This window comes from Arachis ipaensis, chromosome B07 (assembly GCF_000816755.2).
Source record: "Arachis ipaensis cultivar K30076 chromosome B07, Araip1.1, whole genome shotgun sequence".
In the NCBI taxonomy this organism is placed as follows: domain Eukaryota; kingdom Viridiplantae; phylum Streptophyta; class Magnoliopsida; order Fabales; family Fabaceae; genus Arachis; species Arachis ipaensis.
In genome coordinates, this window is record NC_029791.2 from 17,283,275 (window position 1) to 17,296,977 (window position 13,703).

Below are 13,703 nucleotides of genomic sequence, written 5' to 3' on the forward strand. Positions count from 1 at the left end.
ACGTTCTCTGCTCCTTTGAGCGCTGCTTTCTGGCTTAGCAGCAGTGACCTAGGACCCCGCAACGACAGTCTTCGGCCCCATATCCACTCCTGTCCTGACGTATTTGTTAAGGCATTCGTCAACCTGACCAAGTGCTTTCCTAAGGTCAGCTATGAATGCGTCCACCTGACCGTGCTCTTTCTCGTGAATCTAGGAAACTAAACGACATATACAGGTTAGACGGAAGGGGGACTGGCGAACTTACAGGCAAGTGTGGCAAGCATGCACATATACAAAGTTTATATACCTCAAGCAGTCTCACAATGTTCTTGCTTAACGCATCCATCGTGACGTTCGGCTTCAACAGCGCTGCCGCAACCAACCCTTCCTACAGTTACGCGACATATGTTATTGCAGAAAACTGAGGACACATAAATGTTAATGTTACATGGTTTAGAGAGTTCTGCATACTTCCGACGTCGGACTCTGGCTTGCCCCCTTCCACCATTGAGCGTGGTTTATGCTTGAATACGGGAGAGAAGATGTGCGTTGTCCGAATCCTGCTTACCAAGCACGTTGAGTGCGTTTCTGCGCTTCTAATTAGTGGCAATCCTCAAGTCGTCAAATGGGGTAATAATACTTGAAAAGAAGAGATTCTAACTATACATAATATATAAGTATTTTATGTAGTGTTTAGTTAGGAGGATTAAGATTGAAACTAAAATAGCGACATTGAGATTTAGTATTATTTTTTATGGTTAGAGACTAAAACTAAAATTTTATTTTTTATTTTTAAAATTTCAATTCCTTCAATATTTTTAGAAAATGGAGATATAAGAGACTAAAATTTTGAGAACGGAGATTGAAACTTCAATAATAGTTTTTATTAAAAATATCTTTATTTAGCTTTTAAATTTTAAATCTATCCCTCATTCTCTATATTTATTTTAAATTAAACATAATACCGAGACATACTTTTATATCAAATATAATACAGAAATTTAATTCAGTCTCAATCTCTCTGTTTCTGTCTTTCAATTTTAGCTTTTAATCTCAGTCTCTCTTTTAAATACAGTCTAAGAGTTATAAAGATTAAAAAAAAATAACATATATATTATGTATATATATGCCTTTTATTTATAGTATTTAGAGAGTGAATCTAGATAGAATTTGAATAGACCTATAAAAGATCTTGGAGTTTTTTTCGGTGAAAAAAGCATCTTTTAAACTTTAAAGAACCAGATAATATATGGAACTTTCTGAGAACCACACTACATATCCCGAAACCGTCTCTCCCATACAACTTTTGCCCCTCCTGAATCTTCTTACTGTTGTTGTTGTTATTAAAATCAAAATCGTCTTCGTCCTTTTTTTGTTATTAAAATCATCCTCAACATTATAAAACGTTATAAAATCGTTATTTTCTACTTTAATTTTATTTTTTTACCAAATTATCCTTAATAATTAATATAAATAATAAAAATAATATTAAAAAATAAAAATAAAATCCTCTAAAAAACACAAATAAACCATGGGAGGAAACTTGTTACATGAATAAGCCAAATGGAAAAGTGACTCACGAATCAGCCAAACCCTATTTTTATATAATTTGAACATATTTGGTTCGAACTCCATTTGAACATAAATCGAACCTATTTGGTTCGAACTTCACAGTTATAATCCGAATATAATTGGTTCGAATTACTTTAAATGCAAATTGAACCAAGATGGTTCGAATTAGTAAGGAACAGAGCTGAATATGTTACGTGCATGGGATCGGAATTGATGAATATGTTTTGTTTAAGGAGTTTTAAACGAAATGTATGTTGAACACGTATGGGAATAAATTAGTCTACGAGTTAAATTAATCAAGACATGATGCGGCAATTAAATAACATCAAAATGCAAAGTACAGATGTTTTCAGAGTAACACACACATACATCTAAAGGTGGATATGAAGTAACACTGGTAACAAAATACATAGACGAACATAGGTAACATACAACTCGGCACAGAAATCATCTAAAAAGGTGCGACCCCGTGAAGCAACGACGTGGAACCCGTGTCCTCTGACCTCTCCGTATAAACGGCTCCTGATCCTCGATCTCCTCGTCCTCGTCTTCGTCCTGCGGGGCTGGCTATGCAGGCGTCCTAGGCTGGACATGTACCGGTCGGGATGAGGACGACCCGGCAACTGAATGTGACCCAGCAGTATGTGCCGAAGCTGGGGTACCACCCAAAGCGAAATACTCAGGAGGAGGCACGGAGGGCGGCTCATTCAGATCGACATCTAATCCGTCGTCTGACTCCGCCCAGGGACAGCCTCATCATCATGCATGATGGCACTGATGTCATCAAAGAAGGGGGATCCAAGATCCCCATCAAACCCAACACCGGCAAGTAAGTCTGAAAACGTGCTTCCTGGACTCACCCATGGCCTACTCTCCTGACGTGTGTGGTCGTCAGGGGGAACTCCAACAAAGTAATCTCCGAGCGTCCCCTCCCCAAGTCCAGCCTCAGCATGAGCAGTGGGATCTTTGGTGGCGTACCCCTGTCCACCAAGGCCACCAGCCTCACCATCGTCCTGACCCGCAACGGGTGCCCTCCGTCTGCCTCCAAGCCCTCGTCCTCGATGACCACCCCTACCTGCCTCATCAGCCTCGTCGATAGCCTGCTCTAGCCACCTCCACTCACGCTGGCTCCGTCGTGTCTCGACACGAGCTCTCATCTCAACCCGACGCCTATCAAGGACGTCGTCGACTCGATCCATGTCAGGAACTCGCCCAGGACCCCTCTGTGACACCTCGACAGGAATAGGAACACCCCTCGAATCCCCCAGATAAAACTCGAGTGACAAGAACCTCTTTCCATGCTGACTCCACCAGTCTAGGTAGGCGTGCGAAGGTCCAGGATCGGCAACAATATCGAACCGGAGGACGTGGTCCACACGGGTCTCCCAAAGAATATGCCAATCCGGTAAAGCGGACGGGAACCAACGATCACCGCCTCTCCCATCCTTCGACTTCAGAAAGTCGATGTTCAGGGCGGGACGCGGGAGGGGCTGCACACCACCGAACTGCGGTAGCACCCTATCTACCTGATGCCACTCTACGACGGCAAAGTATATCAGCGACGTGACAGACCGCCACACCGCCATGTGTCGAGGCTCCAACGCCTCCAGATGCACAACCTGAAGTACCTCGGGGGAGCTATACGACATCTAGATAAACTGCACAAAAAAATACCGATGTTGTCACGCCAACTCCCTCTACAGAAACATCTGATGTCTAGTTATTCAAATAAAAGTAACCGGAACAACACTCACATCCCTGGCCTGTAACATGTCTATCTTCAGTCTCGTGCTCTACAGTCGAGGACCCTTCTGGCTGTAGGAAGGGCTGTAACCTGACCACCTACAGGGCACATGGGTGTTATGTTTAATCAGAAGTATGACAGATTTGTAATACGGTACAGTCGTACACTCACATCAGCTATCTCAACTTGAAATAGAAAAGCCTGAGTAGCGTACCTCGATGCCAAAGGCCAGCTGCACGTATCATACCCAGCAGGCCTAAACCTGGGAAAGCGCCAGAAGATCCAGGACTGAAGTAGCTGAAGTGGGCCTGCTAACTTCACCACATGTCTGTTTGCCACTCGGCACATGCACCGGTACAACCATGCCAATGCTGTAGATCCCCAACTGTAGGAACCCATCTCCTCAAGCCTAGCTATGTAGGGAAGCCATCTGATGTGAATGCGGTTGCCGGACTTGTCGGCAAACAGCTGAGTGCCCAACAACATCATGATATAGGCACGAGCAAAGTGCCGCACAGTCTCCTCATCGGCTCCCTCGGGGCACTCTCCGAAAGTCTCCTGGAACCAGGTGCAGTTTACTGCGAACTTCTGAATCTGGCTCGGAGGAGGAATCACTCCAAGCAACTCCTCGAACCACACCCAAGCTGGACGTCCACCCTCGATATACACATGGAAGTCTGTAAGGCAACCGCTAACATAACGCCCGTCCACTGCCAACCCCAACTGGTACGCCACATCCTGAAGCATGATCGTGCACTCTCCGAAGGGCATATGGAAGGTGTGCGTCTCAGGACGCCACCTCTTGATGAAGGCGCTGACAAGGGGCTCATCTAACCGGAACCATCTATCGTTCAGCCTAGCAAGATGGTATAACCCGGCCATCTGCAAGTAGGGAACATAACGCTCATCGAGTGGCATGCCTTGTTGCCGCCGCATGCTCCTGATGCATCACTGTGGCTGCGCATTAAACGGACCGCATTATTAGAACCACATACAATACTGCTAACCAAAAAATAAACTAACACAATAAACCAATTATATTGAGCAACCCCGGCTATATGAGCAACCCCGTCCAACCGGTACAGCCTTGCAGGATCGTCCCCCATCAGCTGAGTCTTCGGTTCTACTATTTCTCAGATCGAATCTGGGTCGTTTTGTCTGGAATTTGGTGGGGTATGGAAAATGATAAGTTGTTCAAATTTGCTTGATTCGAACTCCTTATATAGCCCAATTGTTCATAATTCAAACCAATTAGGTTCGAATTATTGGAGGCACGTAATCAAGAGTAATTCGAACCAATTAGGTTCGAATTATAACTGTGAAGTTCGAACCAAATAGGTTCGATTTATGTTCAAATGGAGTTCGAACCAAATAGGATCGAATTATATAAAAATAGGGTTTGGCTGATTCGTGAGTCACTTTTCCATTTGGCTTATTCATGTAACAAGTTTCCTCCCATGGTTTATTTGTGTTTTTTACCCTTTTATTATTATTATTATTATTATCATCATCATCATTGATATTTTTATTATTATTATACAAATTTTTTAATTTAATTTTTCAAAAAAAATGATTGGATCTTATTATTATTATTATTATTATCATCATCATCATTGATATTTTTATTATTATTATACAAATTTTTTAATTTAATTTTTCAAAAAAAATATGATTAAATTTTTTTACTGTTATTTATTATTATTACAACATTTTTATATTTTTAAAGCTTTTTCAAAATTTTCTTTTATTTTTTTTTTTTTGTCTTAGTTTTTCAAGAATTTATGCATATGAGAAAGTAGAGAATGAAGTTGTAAAGGACTAAAGGGCATAAGTAATGTTATTGGATAGTGGGTAGTAATTGAGTCTAAACTTTTTGTTTGGATGAATTATGGGTGTGACTCATGTGACAAAGTCCCAAAAAAAAAATCATTCATCAATTTGTTTAAAAAAGACTGGTTATTATAGAATTGGTCCAATCAAACTATGTTAGGGCCGGTCTGTAAATACATTTAATTTTATATCAAAACTAATATTTCTAACAAGTTTAATACAGATACAATCTAAGCCATTCATTTGAAATATTTTTGCATAGTTTTTTAAAGACCATTCATTTAACTATGAGCCTTGATAAAGAAGTTAAGCAAAATCGAAATAGAAATTGCGTCGCTCACGAAAAATAAGTGTGGACGGATAAGCAAGATCAAAAGGAAAGCTAAAAGACCATAAATATAGATTAGAATTCCAAAATACAAATATCAAGCTCCGAACTCGACCTGCGAAGCAAAGGCCGGCCAGAGTATATATATATATATATCCTAGACTCGTAAAACTGACAACCTGTTTCTCCAAGTCAACCTCTAAGAGGGACAAGCATAAATACAAGATGAAGAATCGATACACATATATAAACATAAATAAAGTACAATCCTAGGTCCCCAGAGTTCTTCGCTTCTACAGAGTCTCCAGAATGCTCAGTGAGGTATCTCCTGACCTGCATCTGAAAAGCAACAATATGTATGGAATGAGAACCAGAGGTTCTCAGCATGGTAAAGGTGCCCACATAGTTAATATAAAAGGTCTCAGAAAAGCCAAAGACATTCTTAGAACTTCTAAAGATAGATTCAAACTTAAAACTAAAATTGAAAATCATAAATAGGGTGGGGGTATCTAAGGATTCTTGATTCAATCTCAATTCTAACTATATTCCTAATTTTCACCTTCCTCTAATCCTATAAAATTCCGGTGCACAGACAAGCAATACAAACAATGACAAACACAAATAGGATACAGTTACAGTAGGTAGTGAATATAACAAGTAAGCATGATAATCACATAGGCAAACCCAATCAAATGCACAATGAAACAAAGCACACATATATACATGATGTATGCATGTCCTATAGCTGATGATATCATCTGTCGGTTATATAGTCAACCTGACACGTCCTAGTAGCTAACCATGGACAGAAATACCCATTGCGGAGCAAGTGGGTCTGAGCTACAACCCCCTTGCTACTATCCGTTTAACTCAGAGCAAGTGAAATTAAACCAATATTGCTGCTACTACCCAGGCGGGTAGTTGAAAGCTCAACCTGGAGCAAGCAGAATAATCCATTACTACTGCTACTACCCAAGCGTCACAATCACTGACCTGGAGCAAGCGGGATGAACCACATCCTTGCTACTGCCCAGGTATATCAAACATTGATCCGGAGCAAGAGGGACGAACCACAATCCTTACTACTGCCTAGGTATCACAAACATACACCCATTCATTCTTAATCAATTATCATCATTATCACACCTCAGACATTGACCCGAAGCAAGTGGGACGAACCATTGCCTCTTACCCGGTCACATATATCTCAATCAAATTCAAATTCATTTTCAAACCCATTCTCACTGTCATTCAATTTCATTCAAAATCATACTTTAAATTCATAATCTCATTATTCTTCATTCTCATTCAATCATCATCATTCCTCCCATTCTGTTCATCAATAATTCAAAATCAAATTATAAAATCTTTTAAAATCCAAATCTTTCTAAATAACCACTCCAAATGAAGCTTCCTATTTTCATAAAATTTTCGGTAGTATCTCCTATAAACTTGGACTTTTGCTACTCTTCAAGGGTCCCAACCACCAATCCAAACACCTCTTAGTCATTCAAATCATTCCTAGTATCAAATTATTTCAAAATCAAACTAATTCCAATATTAAATCACGCATCTCTGAACCAATCCATTCAATTCAATTTTACAAACCCACCATCAACCTTTAACACATCAACAATCATCATTATTTTATACTCATTAAAGTCATACTTCAACATATACAAATTCATTCATCCTTTATACACACATCATATATCATATAAACAATCCATCAATAATTCATTCAGTTCATTCCTATCTTAAGGTCTTCTAGCCTAAGTTTTCACGTGGCATTAAACATTAACTACGAGAAACCAAAATCACACCTTGGCCGATTTCTCCCTAAGCCCGAAACACCTCAATTATCCATTGTTTCTCAAGCTCCAAAGCTCTAACTCCTCACCAATTGAATTTTTTAGCTCCCAAGATTTAATTCCAAGCTTCCAATATCCACCAATTTAACTCTAATTCAACAAGATACACAATCTAATTCATACAATATAATCAACATTGAGCTCACTAAATTACCAATTCACAAGGGTTAGAGTTTTCTTACTGTTACCCATGAGTCAAATGGACAAAGCCCAACATTATCCATGGGCTAATTCGACCCTAGAACATCAAAACCACATAATCTCTCAAAATCAAAACCTTAAATTTTGAAATTAGGGAAGAGTGGCCGAGTGAGAAATCATTAGATTCTTACAAAATTGTTTAATGGGTTTTGTATAAAATTCCGAGATGAACACGTGGCCGCAGACGGTTCATCAATCGAAGCTCCGGATTGAAAATTACAAAGATTTAAAATGTTAAATGAGGGTTTGGGTTTCCCTTTCCAATTTGACGTCCTTCACCCTCTCGTTCAGCTGAAGCATGAAAAATGAAATCAAGATGGCTGGATGTTGGTCTTTATATATGGGCCTTGTGTTCGGTCTAACTGGTTCGACCCGTTGGCCCAACTTTGGGCCAAAATCTTTAAAATTCGTATTTTAATTATTTCTACTTCATTAAAATATAAACTTTAATTTTCTAATTTCCTCAATTAATAATTAATTTATCGGTTAATTATTTACTAATTAGTCAGGGTTTACATTCCTCACTTTTGTTCTCTCTTTTTCTTTTATTCTTTTCTTTGATATATGAAAAACTAGGAGCAACAGAAGCATCAGAAGTAGCAGGAACACCAGAAATTAGAGGTTCCTAAAATATAATAAACAATTCAATAAAATACTATCCATTTAATAAAAGGGAATATATATTTAATAGCTTTTGTAAAAGAATCAACATATATAATAATATAGAGACAAACTTTTACTATGATGCTACATACACAAGCTTCTACATTTTTATGTGAATCTTGATGATGCTACCTTCATAAACATAATCGACTGTATATATATCAAGTAAGCAAACAGAGCAACAATAATAACATAGAGAGAGAATCACTCCAAAATCCAAGAAAGTACACAATAGCAAGATCAACAATAAGTGAATTTATGTACATGAATTAGAGTCAATTGCTTACGTACTTAAGAGTCAGCTTCATATTCCATTTCAGCCTCTTCCAAATTTACTTAGGTGTTTTCATTCACTTGCCGATCACTCAAGGTTGCTTCGCGCTCAGCCTCCATTGTAACAAATGCTTGAGTTACATTTTTTGCATTGCCTCCATGAGTCCTATCTCTACCAAATGCTATTTTCAACTCTTCAAAATATGAAAATAGTTTATTGTAGAGACCATTAGCATTAGAATGGAACTGAAATTAAAAGAAAAATAAGTAAGCAATGAATATTAAAAAGCTAAGATAAATAAACTTGTATTAAAAAAATTGCTTAGAATTTACACTCTTTTATTAATTGAAAATTTGTTGCTCCACTACAACCATTTTATCTTTGTCTTTCCAACCAAATCCACTCCTAGCCGTACCCACTATTTCAACTATTGCAAAATATTATCTTTTTAGCAATTTCACCCTTGATTCAATGTATGAATTAGTCTAAATATAGAATAACAATTTAAAGTTACCATAATTCAATAAACATATAGCAAGCAAGATATGACAATCTTTTTCCACTAATTTTGTCTTTCCAAATAAATGGGATATGAAATTAAAACAAAACATACATAATAACAATTAAGCCTCATTTCTTTAGTTCGGTCAGTTATACATATAACAATGCCATAGATTCTACTATAGATTATGTACATTCAAACCATCAAAATTAAATTTTTTTAGCTGCTGTCAAAGAGGATTGAATTAGACAATTTATCTCTGCAACAGCAGGGTATAGTTGTGTGACCATTCAAAAATAAATATTAGGTAAGAAAAATTGTACCTTAAGATCACATCTAGGGATATTTTCATGAAGCATTTTTTTCAAATGTTTTTCATGACCGGATTTGAACGCGCCATTGTCACACTCCTAAGAAGTAGTTGCAAGCTCCATCAAACACTCAACTAATTTTGCATCTTCGTGTGGTGTTCATTGACGCTTAGTTTGCTTTGAATTAGGTTGAGAATTCTCTTCTATTCTCTACATATTAATAAGCAAAAATAACATAAATAAGACAATTTTTATTTACAGATTAATAATTAATAATCACTTTGGAAAAAACATACTTTATATCTAAATTCTAATCTGTTGCAGAACATGACAATAATAAAATATGATCAGATCAATAACTCATTTACAGAGAAATTACTACATTAGACAAAATGCAGTAAGTAGCATATAAAAAAGGCTCTAGAGTTTGACTAGGTGACTTCAATATAATTTCATAATGCAGAACCAAAAACAATATAAAACCAAAGCAGTTTTCATTGCCTTCATTTATATATACATACATAAGATGCTAGAATTTTATAAACAATAACAATTTTAAGTTGTAGCATATGAATGATACAAGGGAGTAAAATTGTGCTAGTAATAACAGAAAAGAATGAAAAAAAGAACATGACATTAAAAATATTAGAAAAATTAAGGTTGACCATGAGATCGCAGAAGTTAATAGGAGAAAAAATAATGTATCTATCAATTTCATGTGACTAAAAATAGAATCAGTAGAAAAAAAATACAATTCTATTTTATGACCTCAGTATTCAACCTTTGATTCAATTCAATATAGTCTTTGTCTTATATATACATTGATCAAAAAGTGAAAGAAGTCTTTTCCAATTTAAAAAAGGATAGATAAAAACAGAATTGCTTTCATTTTTCAAAGGGCTTTGAGTGTTTTAGTAATCATCAAAGAACCTTTTGTTATGCTTCTTTAATGATATTGCATTTCATAGAAAAGTCATCAAGGACATCATTATCTCTATCAACTTGAATCTTCTTAAACATTGCTATTATCTCTTTCGACAGAAATGATATAAACAAGAGACTGTCACTTTCATCTTCACTATAACATGTAAAAATATATATGCTATATTCAATTTTCTTTTACTACTTTCGTATTATATAACATGTACAAATATATGCTATAACACTATATGCACCACAACAATTAAAAAATTTGAATATGCAAAAAAAAGAAAAAAGAACCCTGCAAACTAACAGCAATATAGATAGACCAATATTATACAAAATTTATGCTCAAACACTTCATTTACATCTAACATAAACACATATTCTATTCAGTATCACAAACCAATTAACAATAAGATTAATAACAATGAATCAACTATTTGACAAACTTTTTGAGTAAAGTATCGTTTTTATCCTCAACGTTTGGGGTAAATCCTATTTGTGTCTTTAACGTTTAAATCGTCCTATTTGTATCCTTAACGTTTGTAAAAGTGATTCAATGTTATCCTGCCGTCAATTACACATCATGAGCACTTTAGTTTGAGTTTTAAAAATCTCTTCTTGAAGTTAGAATACAAATGTCTGGGATAGAATTAATGATCTACTCCGAAAAATAGCTCATCAAATGTTGAAACTAATTCCTACAACATTTACATAATTCACTTTTTTAGGGACATAATTGAATCTAAATACAAATAGTGGGTATAATATTAAAATCGAACACATCCAAGTGAGACCTAATTGAGAATAAATACATCCAAGTAAGAATAATTGAAAAACATAATATGATTTGTTAGTATAATTGATAGTAGGATAACATTGAATCACTTTTATAAACGTTAAGGATACAAATAGGACGATTTAAACGTTAGGGACATAAATAGAACTTACCCCAAACGTTGGGGACAAAAACAATACTTTACTCCAAACTTTTTCAAACCTAGCAAACCCTCATGCCAATAATTATAGCACAAACAGAGTTTAGGAAAAAAAATAACAAATAAAAAATAAAAATCTAAAACTAAACAATGTCAAACCACAGATTCTAGCATAAAGTCATACAATGCTAACATTTTAAAATCTTTACCTGAAGAAGAAGATTATGTACTTGAAAAAGATGAACAAGGTTGCAGAAGACAAATTAAACTCTATTTGATGGTTATTGCTGAGATGCGAGAAGGGAGAGAGGTGAGGGAGATGACACAAACAAGAAGCACAACTCGAGCAGACACAGAAAAAAGAGATGCACGAGCAACCGAGCTCAGACGGAGGAGAGAGGTCAGACAAGACCACACAACATGAAGGATTCGAACAGAGTCGCGACGATGGCGGCGAAAATGCAGTGCCAGTGAACTGAGGTGAGCTGTGATCATGAATACGAACGCGAATGATCAAAGTGAATCTTCCTTCTAGAATAAGGAGCGCGATGGTCATGCAAATCCAAATTGGCAGTGAGGTGGTGCCGATGTTGGTGGAGCCTCCATGAATTTGGGAAAAAAACTCGCTAGGGTTTGGTTTTCGTAGAGGAGGGGATCTGCTAGGGTTTGGTTTTTTAATGAAATGAGAAGGAAAAATTTTGAATAAAGAGGGTTAGAGTTAAATTAGCTAGGGTATTTTAGTCTTTTTACTTTGTTATACACATTCCATCCTCATTAGAATTGAAGATAACTAGAGAGAATATGAGAATTAAATTGGTGAGATTTTGATTCTAGGAAATAAAAATTACTCGAAAATATTTTTTAAAATTTTAAAATAAACATAGAAATAAGATATTCCCATCTAAATATTTTAGGGAATAGTCTAATATTCTCCTAACCACATAAAAATAAAAAGAGATAACAATTAACAAATTAATTGGTACTATATAAAAAATTAACATAAATGAAGATTAAAAGAATAAAGATGTTCAATTAAAAGCATATACTCATGTGAATTCATGCATGGTTGTCACTTAGGATGATTTATAAAACAACGTCAACATTTGACGAGTATGCAGAGTGTTAGACTTGGGCACAAATATTTCTTCGAATCTAAGTTCAATACATTCCATTAAGAAAAGGGGTTGACAAAGCATAACAAAATAATAATACAAAAATAATAATTTTGTAATTACATGGTGGTACTCACATAACATTTACATAAGGTAATCCCTTGACAACCTGTTTGGATTTTATTGGCATTTCCAAAGATATTTGTTCAGTGCATTGAGCTAATGACAGCATCTTTTCAAACTGCAAACTTGACAAATCACAAAACACATTTTTTAATTATTTTTCTCTCTTGTTTTAATTTTTCCAATTTAATACATGATTAGTGCCACAAAATATATATCTAAAATCAAATTTACTCTACTATAATCTAAAATAAATGATTGAATCTTTATAATTAAAATAAATAATTTACTCTAGTACATTCAACAATACAGTACCCCAAAAAATAGAAATCTTCCACACAAAATCATAAATGAGACCTTAAAGATGACTATGACATGATGAAACAAACAAAAGCTCGATCTTTTCGAAGTCTCATATAAACTAAGAAAGGAGAAGCAAAAGCATAATTAGCACATCACAAATCTCATTATGTTGCCAATGTTCTTCGAAGCCTAACGATGAAATGAATAACAGGAACATCACTTTGTTTACTCTCCTATAATCTTTATTCTTATAATTGAATCTTATATATAAAAATAAATAAAATAATAATATTCAAGAGAAAAATACAGTGGCGAAATAAGCAAGATTCAACCATTTTTGTCAAATTAATCTGAACAGGTTTTCATACAAATAGAATTGCATGCAGCAACAAATCCATGCTCAAATAAAAATTAGGACAAAAATGTAACTCAAATTAAAATTAGGGAACATTGCAAACCCTAAATAAAAATTACCAAAAAAAGAAGTGATTCGCAGCGGACTCACAGGGTAGGCGACAGACTCACGGCGACGAAGGACGGAGGACGTCGGTTAAGTTCTTCGCTCGGACGGAAGATGACGGAGGCGAAGCTCTGCTCAGCTGCTCTCAGACGGAGGGTACGGCGACAAACTCACGGCGACGAAGGACAGAGGACAGAGGACGAAGGCTTGGTTCTGCGCTCGGACAGAGGACGTTGGCGGGGAAGCGCTGCTCAGCTGCTCTCGGACGGAGGATGAAGGCAAGAACGACGACAGCCGCTGAGTAGGTGTTGGAGACTTGGAGAAGAGGAAGGCAAGAAGCTCGATGCTCTATTGGCTATTGCTCTCAGCCTCAGCCTCTCATTGGTTTCTGGAATATGGAGAAGAGAACTAGAGAAGAATAGTGTTAGGGTTTTTGCATCTGAGAGTGAGGCGCACACTCACACTCCACTGTCTCCACACAATTTGTTTATATATTTTTTATATTTAATAATATTTATTAGTTTTTATATATTTATATTATATATTTTATTTTGTATTATTATATATA

General features: G+C 36.0%; 1 protein-coding gene across 1 annotated transcript; it reads right to left on the reverse strand.

Moving 5' to 3' along the window:
- On the reverse strand, window positions 3,345-4,231 carry LOC107606818 (protein MAINTENANCE OF MERISTEMS-like). The gene is made up of 3 exons (XM_016308832.1): window positions 3,796-4,231; window positions 3,510-3,708; window positions 3,345-3,393 (listed from the first exon to the last, which is right to left on the reverse strand). Exons 1-3 carry the CDS (start codon window positions 4,229-4,231, stop codon window positions 3,345-3,347), a joined length of 684 nt encoding a protein of 227 aa, XP_016164318.1.

Bases quoted from the DNA above. Each gene is read 5' to 3' on its own strand.
- LOC107606818 (XM_016308832.1), bottom strand. From the start codon at position 4,231: ATGCGGCGGCAACAAGGCATGCCACTCGATGAGCGTTATGTTCCCTAC. The intron at 3,709-3,795 runs GTGCCTATATCA...TTCCCTACATAG, and splicing joins GACTGTGCGGCACTTTGCTC to CTAGGCTTGAGGAGATGGGT. The intron at 3,394-3,509 runs GTACGCTACTCA...TGTGCCCTGTAG, and splicing joins AGCTGGCCTTTGGCATCGAG to GTGGTCAGGTTACAGCCCTT.